This window comes from Neophocaena asiaeorientalis, unplaced genomic scaffold, assembly GCF_003031525.2.
Source record: "Neophocaena asiaeorientalis asiaeorientalis breed wild unplaced genomic scaffold, Neophocaena_asiaeorientalis_V1.1 scaffold65, whole genome shotgun sequence".
Lineage (NCBI taxonomy): Eukaryota > Metazoa > Chordata > Mammalia > Artiodactyla > Phocoenidae > Neophocaena > Neophocaena asiaeorientalis.
Genome location: NW_020173215.1, coordinates 6,426,563 through 6,443,800, shown reverse-complemented (window position 1 = coordinate 6,443,800; position 17,238 = coordinate 6,426,563). Strand labels below are relative to the sequence as shown.

Genomic DNA, 17,238 nt, shown 5'->3' with positions numbered 1-17,238 from the left:
TTCCATGTTCACCAAGAACTTCACTGAACAACGCATTCACCCTTTTGTTCCACTACCTTCTGCCATTTTTCAGGCAACGTCATAATTCCATCTTCCCAAAACTTTTTCTTTTTGAGCAAGGAACCGTTCCAGGCCTTTTACAGTCTTCCAGGGAACTGAAATTTTTTCCATTAAGAGAATTTCGTAAAGACCAAAATAAGTGGAAATCCAAAGGTGCAATATCTGGTGAATATGGCAGATGAATCAGAACCTCCCAGCCAAGCTGTAACCGTTTTTGCCTGGTCATCAAAGAAACACGTGGTTACCCTGATGGAAGATCATGCGTTTTCTGTAGACTAATTCCGGACGCTTTCCATCGAGTGCTGCTTTCAGTTGGTCTAACTGGGGGCAGTACTTGTTGGAATTAATCTTTTTGTTTTCCAGAAGGAGCTCATAATAGAGGACTCCCTCCCAATCCCACCATATATGCAACATCACTTTCTTTGGATGAAGCCCGGCCTTTCATGGTGGTGGTGGTGGTTCATTTCGCTTGCCCCATGATCTCTTCCGTTCCAAATTATTGTACAGTACTCACTTTGCTTTGCCCCTCACAATTTGTTTTAAAAACGAAACGTTTTCATTACATTTAAGTAGAGAATCATGTTCGGAAATATGGTCAAGGTTTTTCTCGCTTAACCTATGTGGAACCCAAACATCAAAGTGATTAACATAACCAAGCTGGTGCAAATGATTTTCAACACTTGATTTGTATATTTTGAGTATGTCGGCTATCTCCCGCGTGGTATAACATTGATTGTTCTCAATGTCTCGATTTGATCGCTGTCAACTTCAACTGGTCTACCTGACTGTGGAGCATCGTCCGGCGAGAAATGTCCATCATTAAACTTCACGAGCCACTTTTGACACGTCTGTTCAGTCACAGCACCTTCTCCATACACTGCACAAATCTTGTGTTTCAGTTGCATTTTTACTTTGTTTGAAATAATAAAGCATAATATGCCGAAAATGTTGTTTTCTTCCATCTTCATTAAAATGGCTACACAAAAATTCACCAATTTTGATGTTGTTTTTAAAATGCACGCTGATATGACAGCTGTCAAAATACAATCTAATAAAATTGTTTTGAATGAAGTTTAAGACAACTAAGCGCTAGTAGAGCCATCTTACAAAAAAACCGAATGAACCTTTTGGCCAACCCAATACATAATAAAATTTTGTCTGAAAGAGACAACTGCAGCTGTCACATGTAGGCAACGATCTTAAGATGTGATGATTTAGACTGGCAGTCTCAAAACCAGAAAGAAATGACAATGCAACATATAGAAAGAGGATCTCCTCCCCATTCATCCCTCTATCTGCATGCTTTTTTATTTTATTTTTTTTTTGGCGGTACGCGGGCCTCTCACTGTTGTGGCCTCTCCCGTTGTGGAGCACAGGCTCCGGACGTGCAGGCTCAGTGGCCATGACTCACGGGCCCAGCCGCTCTGCGGCATGTGGGATCTTCCCTGACCGGGGCACGAACCCGTGTCCCCTGCATCGGCAGGCAGACTCTCAACCACTGCGCCCCCAGGGAAGCCCCCTGCATGCTTTTAAAAAAATCTCTAGCCTGAACCTCTTCCCTGAACTCCCTACTCTATAGCCAACTTCCAACTTGAATTCTTATTTGTAATGTCCGACTTACCTATGTTTCAAACTCATGATTACCTCCCCACCTACTCTTCCAAGTTCTCCCCGTCTCAGTAAATGGCAACTTCACCCTTGCAGGCCAAAAATCCTTGGAGTCATTTGACTCCTCTTTCTGTTATATTTACATAAAATCTATCAGTGAATCTTATTGGCTCTGCCTTCAAAATATATGCAGCAGAAATCCAACCACTTCTTCCCCCTCCACTCTCTGGGTTCAGGGCTCCGTCACTGCTTGCTTGTGTTATTCTAATGTTTTAACTAGTCTCTCTGCTTCCGTAGCCTTTAAAAGAAAAGTCAAAATTTAGAATTCTATGCTCAAAAGCCTCCAGTGGATTCCTATCTTAGTGTAAAATCCAAACTTTTATAATGGCCCACTAGGCCCTTCATGATCTGGCAGCTGATAATCCCACCCCGCAATGTTCTGAGCCACACTGGCTTCCTTACTGTTACTCCAACACATTCTCCCCTTTGCAACTGCTATTCCCCCTTTGTTAAGGACATTCTTTTTATAGTTATCATACGTCTTGAACCCTCATGTCCTTTAATTCTCCCCTCACATGATGTCATCTTATTAGTCTGCATTTCTGACAAATCTCCACCTATGGCAGTCCCTTACTTTTCCCATAGCCCTTATCACCATCTGACTACTTCATAGTAACTCATTTATTGTCTATCTCTTCCCACTGAAGCATATTAGAAACAAGTTCAGTGTTTTGTTTGATGCTGTAGTTCCAGCACCTTGAAGAGAGCCTGGAACGTAGTAACTCAAAATTCTTGAGCATAAGTGAAATCTTGCCTTGCTGTGAATAATATTTTAAACCTGCATCCTCAAGAAGACTGCTACAGCCTGGCGAACACTAGGTTATGGTAGTTGTATACAGATCTTCCAATACCAGATGTGAAATACTCTTGGTGTTTTTATTTGTCTGCTTGTTCCTTCTTACTTTTCCTTTATCCTTAAATTCTATTTGTACTTATATGGACACTGATATTGGCAGGCACATTCACAATCAGTACCTGGATTATTCTTTTAGGTAGGCTGGATTGCACTCTTTATTTTACAGAATTTACAAATCTTTATTCCTAAAATAAGCAATCACCCTCCACATTGTGTAGTGAAAAGCAGTATAGTTGTTAAGGGTCTGTATGTTTCAGATTGCTTAGGTTTTATCCTGACTGCTTCTCTTAACCTACCTGTGTAATCCTTGACAAGTCTGCTTAAGCACTGCACTTCTCTTACATAATACATTCTTGTGAGAATAAAGTGAGATAATTCATGCAAAGTGCCTGGTAAATGTAAGCTATGATAATACCCTGCCTAAATCTTTCTGGTGCTGGCCTCTCCAGCCCACTGATGCAATTTTAACATCAGTGGTAAAACCTGGGGGAATTATAGTGGATATCTGTTTAAAACAGGAGTCAGCAAACTTGTCCTGCAGGCCAAATCCAACTTACTGAATTTTTAAATAAAGTTATTCTGGAACACAGCCATGCCCATTCATTTACACATTGTGTGTTTGCTCTTGCACTACAATGGCAAAGTTGGGTAGTTGTATAGAGATGGTAGGCCTACAGAGCCTATAATATTTATTATTTGTTCATTTAAAGAAAAAGCCTGCTAACCTCTGATTTAGAGGGAAAAAATCATCAGCTTAATTTTGTCAAATCTTACTGTTACATCCAAATGGAGATATTATCTATACAACTAAATATTTCAGGCTGAAAAACAGTGGAAAGGTTAAGGGTAGTAAGATAGATTTGGGCACATATATAAAACAATAAATGATACGGGAGTTACAGATGACTGAAAGACTGGAAGACAAAGTGCAACCAAAAGAAAAAGAGGCCAAGGGACAAAATGAATGCTAGCAAGAGTCCAGTTTCAAAGAGGCCTGTAAATTAAAAAAGGTCCAAAAAAACCTTCTGCACTATAATGAAACACCTAAGAAGAAAACAATGAATTTGGTCACTGGATTAAATTTATAATATAGTTTTAGGGAATTTTAAAAGATTAAAGCCACATATCTGCACTGTATTTGAAATTATCAGTATCCTTTACTGATAATTTTACAGTAAAGAAAAAAAAGGTTAAGTTTGGTGCACAATGTCTCTGGAATTTGGTAGCAACAACTGCTATAGCTTTGTAGTTGAGAATTTTTAGATTTACCCCACCCTCTCTGCGTAATACACACCAGTTTACTTTATGAATTCAATACCTTGTTTCTGTATGCTTCTATAACTTTCATGACAAGTTGGATCTTTTTTCCCAAGTCGTTTAAAGCTTTTGGTCTCTCTTCATGTTCCACGTACCTCATTTGAATTGGCTGGCCATATTTCTGTTAACACAAGTTTTTTAAAAAGAAAAAGTTATTAACAGAAAACAACTTCTATTGGGCCCTTACAGAATGATGAATAGGAAAGAAAGCTGGTCAGATTAAAATATGTCCCCTCTTGTTTTCCTACGTGGAGATGAGTTCCAGTTGTTATTTGCTTACTGAATCCTACACAGGAATGCCTATCTTCTCTCATTCATTAAGATTACCTCTTGATTCCTCTCAAATCCAAAGAAAATCTTTAATTACTTTAAAGTTACGTGTTCAAAGTCTATAAAACCGTTAAGAAAACCATAAGGACTATACACTGTGTGCAGGACTCATGTATTTGAAACTTGGTTTCAAATATTTATAATGCATATAACTCTCTAAAAGCAACATGATTACTGGGATTTCCTGATATTTAATACCTACTGAATATTATTTGTTACATTTATTCATTAGATTAAGATGTGTATTTTAAGTATAGTGCTTAAAAACAAAAAAACCCATTGAGTCCCTTGCCCCAGGTGCCTGGTAGGAGGGAGTTTCTAAATTTTAAAACAGCCTCCTATAACTTTGAGGAGGGGAATGCATTAGAAAGACAAATATTTTCTTTCAAATCCTTTACATATTTAAATAAAAATCAGCTTATTTTAGAGCAATTTTAGGTTTTCAGAAAAGTTACAAAGGAAACAATAAAGAGCCAAGCGCCTTTTCTCTAATGTTAACATCTTATACCTCGTGGTATATTTGTCAAAACTAAGAAACCAACACTGGTGTATTACTATTAACTGAACTCCAGATTATGTGGATTTCATCTTTTTCTGTTCCAGGATACCATATTGCATTTAGTCTCTTTACACATCATACTTTTTATTGTTAATGTTTTTGAAAGCATTTTAATTCCTAAAAGCCATCTCAAAAAAAAACAGTAAAGCCTGTGAAAACATTTATAACATTCATTTCTATGGTTACTTATATATTTGAAGCGAAATAATCCATTCTGGGAGCTGCTGGGCTTTTCAGTTATTTCTATTAGCCTCAGCTGCCTGGTTTGCGCCTCCAGCCCCAAGTATATATATTTTAGGGAGATGGGGAGTAAAGACCACCAAGATAAAATACAGTAAAGCTAGTTTTGCGTTCATAAGCTTAGGTTTTCAAGTTGCTTTTTAATTATTCCCTTTGAAAGTAATTTATTGGCATGAAGGTAATTTTTGCAAGGTATTAACTTCTTTTGCACACACCACCCCCGCCAATCCCTAAAGGGCTTCCTTTTCCCATACGCTAGAAGTCCTTATTAATGTCATCACCTAGCATCTGTGTATTCACTTGCTACTCAAAGAATGGTTCAGGGACCAGCAGCATCAGAATCTCCCAGAAGCTTATTAAAAAGTACAGAATCGGGCTTCCCTGGTGGCGCAGTGGTTGAGAGTCTGCCTGCCGCTGCAGAGGACACGGGTTCGTGCCCTAGTCCGGGAAGATCCCACATGCCGCAGAGCGGCTGGGCCCGTGAGCCATGGCCGCTGAGCCTGTGCGTCCGGAGCCTGTGCTCCGCAACGGGAGAGGCCACAACAGTGAGAGGCCCGTGTACCGCAAAAAGAAAAAAAAAAGTGCAGAATCATGGGCCCAACTCAGATATACTGAGCCATAATTTGCTTTTCAGTAAGGGCCCCCGGTAATTCATGTGCACATTAAAGGACTGCTATGATTCACACTAGGAAGGAAAATTTCCTGTCATCCTTCCAATCTGAACTTCTAATCTTTTAAAGCATTTTTTTTTCTGTGTGGGGGGAGCGCTGGGTAGCAAGCAGGAGGAACAGAGTAATAGTGGTCTTTTCTTAAAGTCAGACCACTGACCTAGTAGAAAAAGGGCAGCTGGTGGACACATCTCCTTATGTCTTTGTAAAAGGACACTGAAGAGCAGGGGTACTATTTCTGAAGTTCTGTGCTGGCCTGGTGTCCCACTAATTTCACATTAGTTATAATGTGAAAACAGGAAAGGGCAGTTTATTACTCCTCAAACTCAGAGCAGTCAAGGGGGAAAGAAGCAGAGCAAGGGTAACTCCTTTAATGGATAAGGGGTCAGGTTGACAAATCACTTATTACTGACATCTCAGAAACATATGGCTTGTATGAAAGTAATATTAACACTCTGGTCATCTGCTAAATTTTTATATCTGAGTATCATGATAGACAAATATGATTATACATTATTTAATTTCAGTTATCATGTAGCATTACTCACCTCAAATTCAGAGAACACTTCCTCTTACACATACCTGCCTTAGTAATTTCTTATATATTTATTAAACACATACACTGTGCTCTTACACCGTAATTTTTAGGACAACTTAATGTTCTGTTCAACACTAACACGGACTTTAAAAAGTTTACCTTTAGTTCTTGAAGCTTATCCACATAAATCTGTTTAGCTTGGTCCTCTCCTTCTTCATAAAGCCAATTTTCTGTGTCTTCCAATATTGCAGACAGTTTTCTCAAGTCCTAGTTATACATTTAAGAGATACTGATTGAAAATGCTCTCCTTAGAAATAAAAGTCATCAAGGCAGCACAAAATGTTTTTCAAGTGTAAAAAATTATTTTTTTCTGACTTTTTATTTATAAACATCTTTCTCACCAGCCTTCTGTAATTTGGAAAAATAACTAAGGACCATTCCTAAATGTGCTCAAAAAGATTGACAACAATAACACATTTGGTACATTTATTTACATAATTCATATTAGCATTCTCAAGCAAAACTACAAAAGTTAGACTTACTTCTAGAGTGATGAATTTTTCATAGACAGTGCCAAGCTTGTCCCTAAAATCATATACATATTCTTCAACAGCATTCTTCGCATCATTTCTTTCTTTCTCTAATTTGTCCTGCATTATCATCTTCCCCTATTCAAAAAGTTTCAGATTAGCTGCCATGAAAACACTAGGGAAATACAAACCAAAACTGCAATGAAATACTACTTCACACCTACTAGGATGATATAATCGAAGAAATGGAACATAATAAGTGTTGATGATGATTTGGAAAATTTGAAACCCTTGTACATTTCTGTTGGGAATGTAAAATACTGCAGCTTAGGACAAAACAGTATTGTGGCTCCTAAAGAAGCTAAACAAAGAATTACAATATGGGGCTTCCCTGGTGGCATAGTGGTTGCAAGTCTGCCTGCCAGTGCAGGGGACACGGGTTCAAGCCCTGGTCTGGGAAGATCCCACACGCCGTGGAGCAGCTGGGCCTGTGTGCCACAACTACTGGGCCTGTGCTCTACAGCCCCCGAGCCACAACTACTGAGTCCATGTGCCACAACTGCTGAAGCCCGTGCACCTGGAGCCCGTGCTTCGCAGCAGGAGAAGACACTGCAGTGAGGGGCCCCCGCACCGTGGCAAGGAGTGGTTCCCCACTCACCGCAACTGGAGAAGGCCTGTGTGCAGCAACAAAGACCCAACACAGCCAAAAATAAATAATAAATAAATAAATAAATAAATTCTAAAAAAAAAAAAGAATGACACTATGACTCAGCAATTTCACTCCTAGGTATATAACCAAAAAATTGAAAGCAGGAACTCAAACAGTTATTCGTATGCCAGTGTTCACTGCAGCATTATTCACAATAGCCAAAAGGTGGAAACAACTCACTTGATCTGTAACAGATGAATGGATAAATAAAATGTATATATACAAAATGGAATATTACTCTACTATAAAAAGAAATAAAGTTCTGATACATGTTACAAAGTGGATAAACCTTGAAAACATTATGCTAAGTGAAATAAGCCAGACACAAAAAGACAAATATTCTATGATTACATTTATATGAGTTATCTACCAAATTCACAGAGACAAAGTATCAATAGATTGGTTTACTGGGGATTGGGGGAAGGGAGGAATGAGAGTTATTACTTAATGGTTACAGTTTCGGTTTGGGGTGATGAAAAGGTTTTGGAAAAGATAGTGGCAATGGTGGGACTCCCCTGGTGGTCCAGTGGTAAAGAATCTGCCTTAGAATGCAGGGGACACGGGTTCGATCCCTGGTCAGGGAACTAAGATCCCATGTGCCACCACTATTGAGCTCACGTGCCTCACCTACAGCCTGCGTGCCGCAAACTACAGAGCCCATGCACCACAACTAGAGAAGAGAAAACCCACACACCACAACTAGAAAGAAGCCCATGCGCTGCAACGAAAGATCCTGCATGCCTCAACTAAGATCCTGTGTGCCGCAACTAAGACTCAATGCAGCCAAAAATAAATAAAATAAATGAATAATAAATAAATCTTTAAAAAAGATAGTGGCAATGGTTATATAACTGTGAATATAATTAATGTCACTGAATTGTACGCTTAAAATGGCAAATTTCAAGTTATATATATTTTACAATTTAAAAAATTAATAATACCAAAAGCCACTGAACTGTACACTTTAAATTAGTGAATTGTATGGTATGTGAATTATACCTCAATAAAAGCTTTTAAAAAAAAAAACCATAGGGCTTCCCTGGTGGCGCAGTGTTTGAGCGTCCACCTGCCGAAGCAGGGTACACGGGTTCGTGCCCCAGTCCAGGAAGATCCCACATGCCGCGGCGCCTGCGCGTCTGGAGCCTGTGCTCCGCAACGGGAGAGGCCACAACAGTGAGAGGCCCACGTACCGCAAAAAAACCCCAAAAAAGCAAAAAAAAAACCTAGACTATATCATTGTACATACTGGTGTTCAAATCCCAGGTTTCCCACTTACTACCTTTGAAATTGCAGCGAAGTCACCTAACCTAAGCCTCAGTTTTCTCATTCTAGAGCGCTTACTTCTGTCTGTCTCGTATGGCTGTTAATAAGATTGACGTAATTCACATAAACTATTTAGTACAGTGCCTGACACATAACTGGTACTGAATAAACGTTGGTTTTGGTAAGTGACACAGCACAGTGGCTGTGATCTCGAGCTTTGGAGACAGACTACCTGGCTCCAAAACAAAAGGTTACTCTTTGAACTTCGGTGATTCAGTCTACCTCTGCCTGTTTCCTCATCTATCAAATGTAGATCTCTAACAGTACTTACACTTCGTAGGTCTGAGGATTAAATAAGTATCAAAGTATTTAAAGATGTTAGCAAAAATCATTATTGTCAAATCAAAAGCAAAGAAAGAATCTGAAGACTAATAAAAAACAAAATTTGTACTTTAACAAAAACATAGTATTTTAAACGTAATACTACAATGCTACAATACATTACAATACAATGTAGTATTGTAATACTACAATATTTGTGAATTTAAAATAGTGAGACAGGAAATCTAAAAAAGTGGATATATGTATAGGTATAACTGATTCACTTTGCTGTACAGCAGAAACTAACACAACATTGTAAAGTAACTATATTCCAATTTGAAAAAAAAATAGTGAGATATGGACTTCCCTGGTGGCACAGTGGTTAAGAATCCGCCTGCCAATGCAGGGGACACAGGTTCAATCCCTGTTCTGGGAAGATCTCACATGCCCCAGAGCAACTAAGCCCGTACACCACAACTACTGAGCCTGTGCTCCAGAGCCTGCGAGCCACAACTACTGAGCCCGCATGCTGCAACTAGTGAAGCCCGTGCACCTAGAGCCCATGCTCCACAACGAGAAGCCACCGCTTTGAGAAGCCCACGCACTGCAATGAAGAGTAGCCCCCGCTCACCACAGCAACAAAGACCCAACGCAGCCAAAAATAAAGTAATTTTATTTTAAAATTTAAAAAATAGTGAGCCATTTAAAATTTTAAGAAAAAATCTTATACACAAAATTTATCATTAGCTGCACTTCCCTACAATTCATTCCTTTGAGAAAATTAGTCTCAAATCATACAAATTCAGAATTATTCAGGATTATCTCAGAATTATTTCCAGAGATAGAAATGCTTCACATAAAGTGTAGCCTTTAATAACTAATGAATAGGTGATATACTTAGGTACTAGAAAGAGCAGCATTGTAAAGTCAAAAATCTCTTTAGGAAATTCCCAGAATAACATGCAGCAAGTAGAGAATATGTGGCACTTCAAAGAAAACTGACCTTCTTTAATGTCAGTCAAGCCTGTAGAAATTAGTAACTACCACTTAAGTGTAAATTTTAATATAAAAAAATTACTTTTTACACACAACTATTGGTAAAGAAACCAAACTCTTTTCCTCAAGAGACTGTAAAATGAAGCATGTAAATACGTAAAGAAAATTTCAAGAATGACAACAGATTCTAAAAAGTATTAAATGGAAGTCAGAAAACATTCTGAATTGAACGTTAATCTTTAAGGACAACACATTAGAAGAGGGGAGCTGGTAATACTTTCCTATACAATGTCTGCTGAGTGTGCTACTGCTAAGACACAATAAAAGGGGGTAAGAATTATTAGCATTGGAAAGGCCTTTCTCTATAGTGGAGACAATCCATGTTTTTCATGTAACTAAGGTGAAGGTTACACTGTACATGACACAAATACAGCTCAGCATTTTGTCCAAAATAAAATAGTTCAATAATCTATTTAATAATTCCTTATGAGTTATAGCCTAGTTCCACAAATTTGACGGATAATCATTTACTTCTACAAAAATTTCAGGACACACTACCACCTATTTCAACATCAATTCTGATTTATATACCTCATTTTCAATGTAGATGTTGAGAAGATCTTGGCCCAATTGCCTACACAGGCTACTCTGGATAGGTAGATCAATACTCTTGACTTTTCCTTTTTTAATGGTCTGGTTTAATCGCTCTTGTTTATCTGAGGGTACAGACTGCAAAAGAAATGCAAGAAAAGTATAAATTTCTAAAACTAGCTTAAAAATATATTTAAGAGACTGATTTCTGATGAAACAAAGTAAAATCAAACAAAACTATTATCATCTACTATACTTTAATTAAAAACATTATTTTAATATTGATAGTATTTTACACCCTGTATACACTAAATATTGTGCTGGAAATGCAAATTAAAACCACAATGAGGCTTCCCTGGTGGCACAGTGGTTAAGAATCTGCCTGCCAATGCAGGGGACATGGGTTCGAGCCCCGGTCTGGGAAGATCCCACATGCAGTGGAGCCCGTGTGCCACAACTACTGAGCCTGCACTCTAGAGCCCGCATGCCAAAACTACTGAAGCCCGCATGCCTAGAGCCCGTGCTCCACAACAAGAGAAGCCACCACAATGCGAAGCCCGCGCACCGCAACGAAGACCCAACCCAGCCAAAAATAAATAAAATAAAAACCACAATGAGGTCCCATTTCATACCCACTAGGATGACTATAATAAAAAAAAAAAAAAAAGAGGAAGAGTTGGTGAGGATATAGAGAAATGGAAACCCTCATACATTTTTGACAACATAGTAAAATATGGCAGCCATTTTGGAAAACACTTGGGCAGTTCCTCAAATTATTAAACACAGAGATACCATATGACCCAGCAATTCCATTCCTAGGTACACGCCCAAGAAAAATGAAAATATCCATCCACACAAAACCTGTATATGTTCATAATAGCATTATTCGTAATAGTCAAAAAGTAGAAACAATCTAAGTGTCCATCAGCTGATGAATGAATACATGTGGTATGCATCCGTATGATACATTACTCAGCCATAAAAGGGAATGAAGTACTGATATATCCTACAACCTGGATGAACCTTGAAAACATGCTTAGTGAAAGAAGCCAGTCATTAAAGGACTACATATTGTATGACTGTTTTTATATGAAATGTCCAGAACAGGCAAGTCAATGAGACAAAAAGATTAGTGGGTGCCTAGAGCTGGCAAGGGGAGGGGTGGGAGGAAAATAAAGAGTTACTGCTAATGGGTACAGGGCTTCTTTTTGGAGTGATGAAAACGTAAAATTGTGATAATGATTGCATAACTCTGTGAGTATATTAAAAACCTTTGAATTGTACTTTTAAATGGGAGAATTGCATGGTATGTAAATTATATCTCAATAGAGTTGCTGAATAATTAAAGGCAAACATTGAATAAAATAAAAAAAATTAGAAAAATGAGTTTCAGGTTTTATATTACTTGAGCAACTAGGATTTATAACTGAATCTTTATAGCCTTTGGAAAAAATCTATACAGCTAACCATTACAGATTAAATTCTGCTCAGGTTAGAAAAATCTGTCAAAGATGATAGTTTAGAGCTGTAGCCACATTCATCGGGGTGACTGGGGCAGGGTGTTTCTCCCTTCTCTTCTATCAGCAATCATTTTCTTAATAATGACTCTTAATAATAGAGTCATTTATCCTTTAAAATTTTACTTCCAAAATATTATTTTGCACAAAAAACAGCTTTATGACATGCAGCAAAATGCTTAGAGTGGTTAATATTCAGATGCAGCATTATTGCTAATTTAAGTTCTCTTCATTTGTCCTATTCTGGTTTCTATTTTCTGAGATTACATGATTTTTAGTGAGAAAAAAAAAGTAATGAAAAACATCTTTTTTTCCCACCAAAAAATAATTTTACTCATATTAGAGTTCATTCTTTTAAAAATCTTCTATAGTGAATCACTGAAGTGTATTTATTCTGGTTATATACTTTCATAATACGAAATTTAAAACACCAGGTGCATTAAAAGCATGCATTACACAGCAAATGTATTAACTCAAAATATCAATCTCAAAAAGACACAACCACAGTAATAGTATAACAAACCTTTGTTTTGGTTCCTGTATGATCAATTTCTTCTTCTGGAGTGTGTTCAGCATGACATTTTTGATGACCCTCTTCTTCCTGGTCAACCTGCATTTTATCCTGCAAAGAAAATATGTAATTGACAATATCTGTAGTCTTTTTCTTTCTTTCTTTTTTCTATTTGTTTGGTAATGAACAGCATCTTAGAGTTCAAGCCTGTTTTCAAATATGTGAACACAGTGAAGTAGAAGCTGTTTTTGAGAGTAACTATAAATAACTAGATTAACAGGTAGTAAGTAAAATGAAAAGATCTATTTGATGCTATGTGAATAAATCTTGTTTCATTTACCTGTGGCGAAATAACTGCAAAATAAATGGAAAATTGTTCTCAAGTCAAATTCACAAATGAAGATTCACAAAAAAAGAGAACATTAAACTTGACATGAAAAATGTTTATAAAGAACTTAATGTGGGAAAATAAAGAGAAAAAGATATAAAATTTAAGTATTACACATAAATTCAATTATATTTTTTAAATGTAGGAAAATACTCAAACGAAATGTATCAAAACTGTCTAAGTAGATGTCTCTGAATTATTACAATTTAAACTTTTACTATTTTTCTTAATGTCTAAAAGACAAATTTTCAACCCATAAGATTGCCAAGATGGACTCTCCGCTTGGCAAACAATCACAAGTATTAAGTTTTTCTGGTCTTTCTTAATCTTACCCACCACCATCCTCCTAAAAAGGAGAAAGCTTGGAATTCAGGAATCAGGATAATTTATATAGTTAAGTATACATATAATGTCCAGAAGGCTATCTTGAATAAATGCTTATTTGTGCCAAAGAGAAAAACAAGTTAGAAGATAATTTACACCACTGTTCTTCGTAATTAAAAGGTCAGCTACTGAAATTCCAACCCCCATCCTCCCTGCCCTACCACCTTCCAACTCTACAATTTTCCCAACCCTATGATGGAAAAGCGGTGGAAAATGTGTTAATAGTGGCGAGTTGGGGTAATGCAGAAAGACACAAATACATTAATAACTCTATTTCATGTAATACTAAGAAAACAATGCTGCCAATTAAGGCCAAAATACTTTATCACTTGGCATTTTTATTTTATACTTATTGAAAAAGCTCTTCTATTGTGTATATATTCATCTCTCTAAAAGAAATAAACCAAATAATATGGTTAAGGTATTTCTAAAACTACTCCACATTAAGAATACAACTCTTCTAAATCACTTAAGTTGTTGATGTCTGAATTTTTCTACACAATATTGTTCTCTGTGCCATCAAGAGCATTAGTGACCCAGCCATTTGTTTAAAAATTGCTCCTGTATAGTCTCTAATGTTTTATTATAAGCCACTGACACATCTTCTACGAGTGTTTTTTTTTTTTTTTGGCCACGCCATGTGGCAGGCGGGATCTTAGTTCCCCGACCAGGGATTGAACCCGTGCCCCCTGCAGTGGAGTCTTAACCACTGGACCGCCAAAGGAAGTCCCCTATTCTACAAGTTTTATGATGTTTTTTTCTCTAACTTACCAGAAGGAGTCAATAGATTATTTTCGGACAACAACCAGGACTGATATTCCTTCCTTGAATGGTCCTTAAGTTGTTTAATGTCAAGGGGTTGCAATTGCCTACTCATGCCATTAGGAATAACAACCAAGTTCACACATGTACAGACAGATGATGAGAACTTCTCATGATTACTGCCATAGGCAACAGTAAATATATTATCATTTGCATGGCCCATCCCAATTTCAGATATATTAAGTGGAAAACTGTACATCTTACAATTGATATGAGAGTCATTTGTTAGTCTTTTAAAATAATTTTAAGAAGGTTCATAGGAATATTATCACTAGTGGGTAAGTTAATGGACGTGCCTCTAGACTGGTTTCTCTAATTGATTTTAAACTCCACGAGGGCTGAGACTGTCTTTCTATTCACTGCTATATCCAAACACACAATTTAGGTACTTCTAGTTATTTGCTGAATAAATGAAAAAGCACTTAAGAATAAAATCCAGAATAATTATCTAATCTGTCCCTTGATCTACCTTCTCAATTTCTTTTTTTTTTGTCACTCTCCCCTTTTCTGTATTTTATATTATCAGCTACCTTAGTATCTGTAACAATAAAAAAGGATATCCTGCCGTCAGGGCCTTTGTTATTCTCTCTGTCTGGACAACTAGCTACCTGATCCTTACTCTCAAACTGCCTTTTCATCTTTCAGGCTAGCGTTCCTTTTCCTTCCTCACAGGTGGCTTTCCTCATCACTTAATTTCCACTATGCATCCCCTGCTGTTAATTTCCTTTCCCCTGCTGTTAATTTCCTTTATATTTATATGGTATCTTGTTGCTTCTAGCCTATCCTCTTCCATTAGAATGTAAGTTACAGATGGGTGGGGACCTTCTTTATCTTGCTTATTACCACTGTATCCTCAGTGCCTGGAACAGTACCTGGTACATATAAGTAATCAGATGTTTTGAATTTAAAAATAGAAAGATAAACAACCCAAATTGTCAACAACTGGGGAATAAATTGTGGTACATTAGTACGATAGTCTCTTTGATCCTTCACTGTGCCATGAAGCCTAAGTTGTAATACCTTCCTAATATGTCCAGATATTAATAAATACCTAGAAGAAAAGTGTCCATTTTCTGAGATATCCTTATACTGTATCGAAGAAAAGTTGGCAATCTATGTTATGGTTTTTCAGGAAAATCGAAGCCATCTTAATTTTTAATGAAAAAATGAGGCCCATAAAATAATCTCTCATAAATTGACTCTCAAGCAAAGAAAGACAAAAACAAAGAACTCCTACTGTTGCTCACTGATATATGTCTGGGTTTCATCGACCTAAGAGCCAGCAGTGTCAGCAACTAGGGAACAGTAAAAAAGAACTTATTATCTTCTTACCTTCTGCTGTAAAGCTTAAAACAATTAGCTTCCAGAGTCTACTTTGAATTTGTTCACATTTTGGGAGAGGGGAAGGGAGAGACTGCTTTATAATGGTATTTAAGCCTTAAGCTTTTTTTTTTTTTTTTTTGCGGTACGCGGGCCTCTCACTGTTGTGGCCTCTCCTGTCACGGAGCACAGGCTCTGGACGCGCAGGCTCAGTGGCCATGGCTCACGGGCCCAGCTGCTCCATGGCATGTGGGATCTTCCCGGACCGGGGCACGAACCCGTGTCCCCTGCATCGGCAGGCAGTCTCTCAACCACTGTGCCACCAGGGAAGCGCAAGCCTTAAGCTTTTAAACTTCTGGATACAGAATTAAAGAGAAAAGTCCTAGAGAGAACCATTAAGCAATACAGTACACAGGATGTCTTCTACACAGTAGGATACTCAACATCACCCCTTACGTTAAAAGCAACGACAAGGAAATAATTTACGTTATTAGCAAGAATAAGGAAATAAACTACAATTTATTCAACACCTATTGTATCAGTTAAGGTAGGGATTTAAAAGGAGATTAATATATGTGAATGTGCTCACCAACAATGCTAAGTATATGATCCATAACGTTAGTTACCTTTTTTTTGGCTCTTGATTATATAAATTATAAAAGAAATACTCAGGAACATCTCACTTAAGAAGAAGAAATACCTTATATGGAACACCAACTACCTGGGTTCTAGTAAGCCGAAAACACTCTTGTAAGCAAATCAATCTATGAATGGCCAAAGCAGATGTTATAAATTCATACATTTTATTCACAAGTGAGTTTTTTAAGTCCACATTCAAGAGATCATCCTAAAGGACTGGCTAACTGGATTTCAAGCCCACAGACAAATAGAAGCAGCAAATAAGAAATGCCAGGAGAGGTAGAAAATGGGTGCCATACTCTCCTTGTTTTTAGTGCCCAGGATTCACTAACATTACACAGAGAAAACTAAAGGTCTAAAACATTACACAGAGACTTTGAAGAAAAAGAGGTGAAGAAAGTGAAATGGCTTTTAAAGAACTCACTCTAAAAGGCACTGTTGGTGGGAATGTAAATTGATACAGCCACTATGGAGAACAGTATGGAGGTTCCTTAAAAAACTACAAACAGAACTACCATATGACCCAGCAATCCCACTACTGGGCATATACCCTGAGAAAACCATAATTCAGAAAGAGTCATGTACCACAATGTTCATTGCAGCTCTATTTACAATAGCCAGGACATGGAAGTAACCTAAGTGTCCATCGACAGATGAATGGATAAAGAAGATGTGGCACATATATACAATGGAATATTACTCAGCCATAAAAAGAAATGAAATTGAGTTATCTGTAGTGAGGTGGATGGACCTAGAGTCTGCCATACAGAGTGAAGTAAGTCAGAAGGAGGAAAACAAATACCATGTGCTAACAAATATATAAGGAATCTAAAAAAAAAAAGGTTCTGAAGAACCGAGCGGCAGGACAGGAATAAAGATGCAGATGTAGAGAATGGACTTGAGCACAGGGGGAGGGGGAAGGGTAAGCTGGGACAAAGTGAGAGAGTGGCGTGGACATATATACAGTACCAAATGTAAGATAGCTAGCTAGTGGGAAGCAGCCGCATAGCA

At 37.6% G+C, this 17,238-nt stretch overlaps 1 protein-coding gene across 1 annotated transcript in view; it reads right to left on the bottom strand.

Moving 5' to 3' along the window:
- Positions 1-17,238, bottom strand: part of HSPA4L (heat shock protein family A (Hsp70) member 4 like) — a 53,393-nt gene that overhangs the window by 9,133 nt on the left and 27,022 nt on the right. The window contains exons 13-17 of the mRNA XM_024745120.1: positions 12,687-12,785; positions 10,647-10,784; positions 6,779-6,904; positions 6,396-6,503; positions 3,903-4,022 (exon numbers count right to left, since the gene is read on the bottom strand). Coding sequence (XP_024600888.1) covers positions 3,903-4,022; positions 6,396-6,503; positions 6,779-6,904; positions 10,647-10,784; positions 12,687-12,785 — 591 coding nt within the window. The remainder of the gene's footprint in view (positions 1-3,902; positions 4,023-6,395; positions 6,504-6,778; positions 6,905-10,646; positions 10,785-12,686; positions 12,786-17,238) is intronic.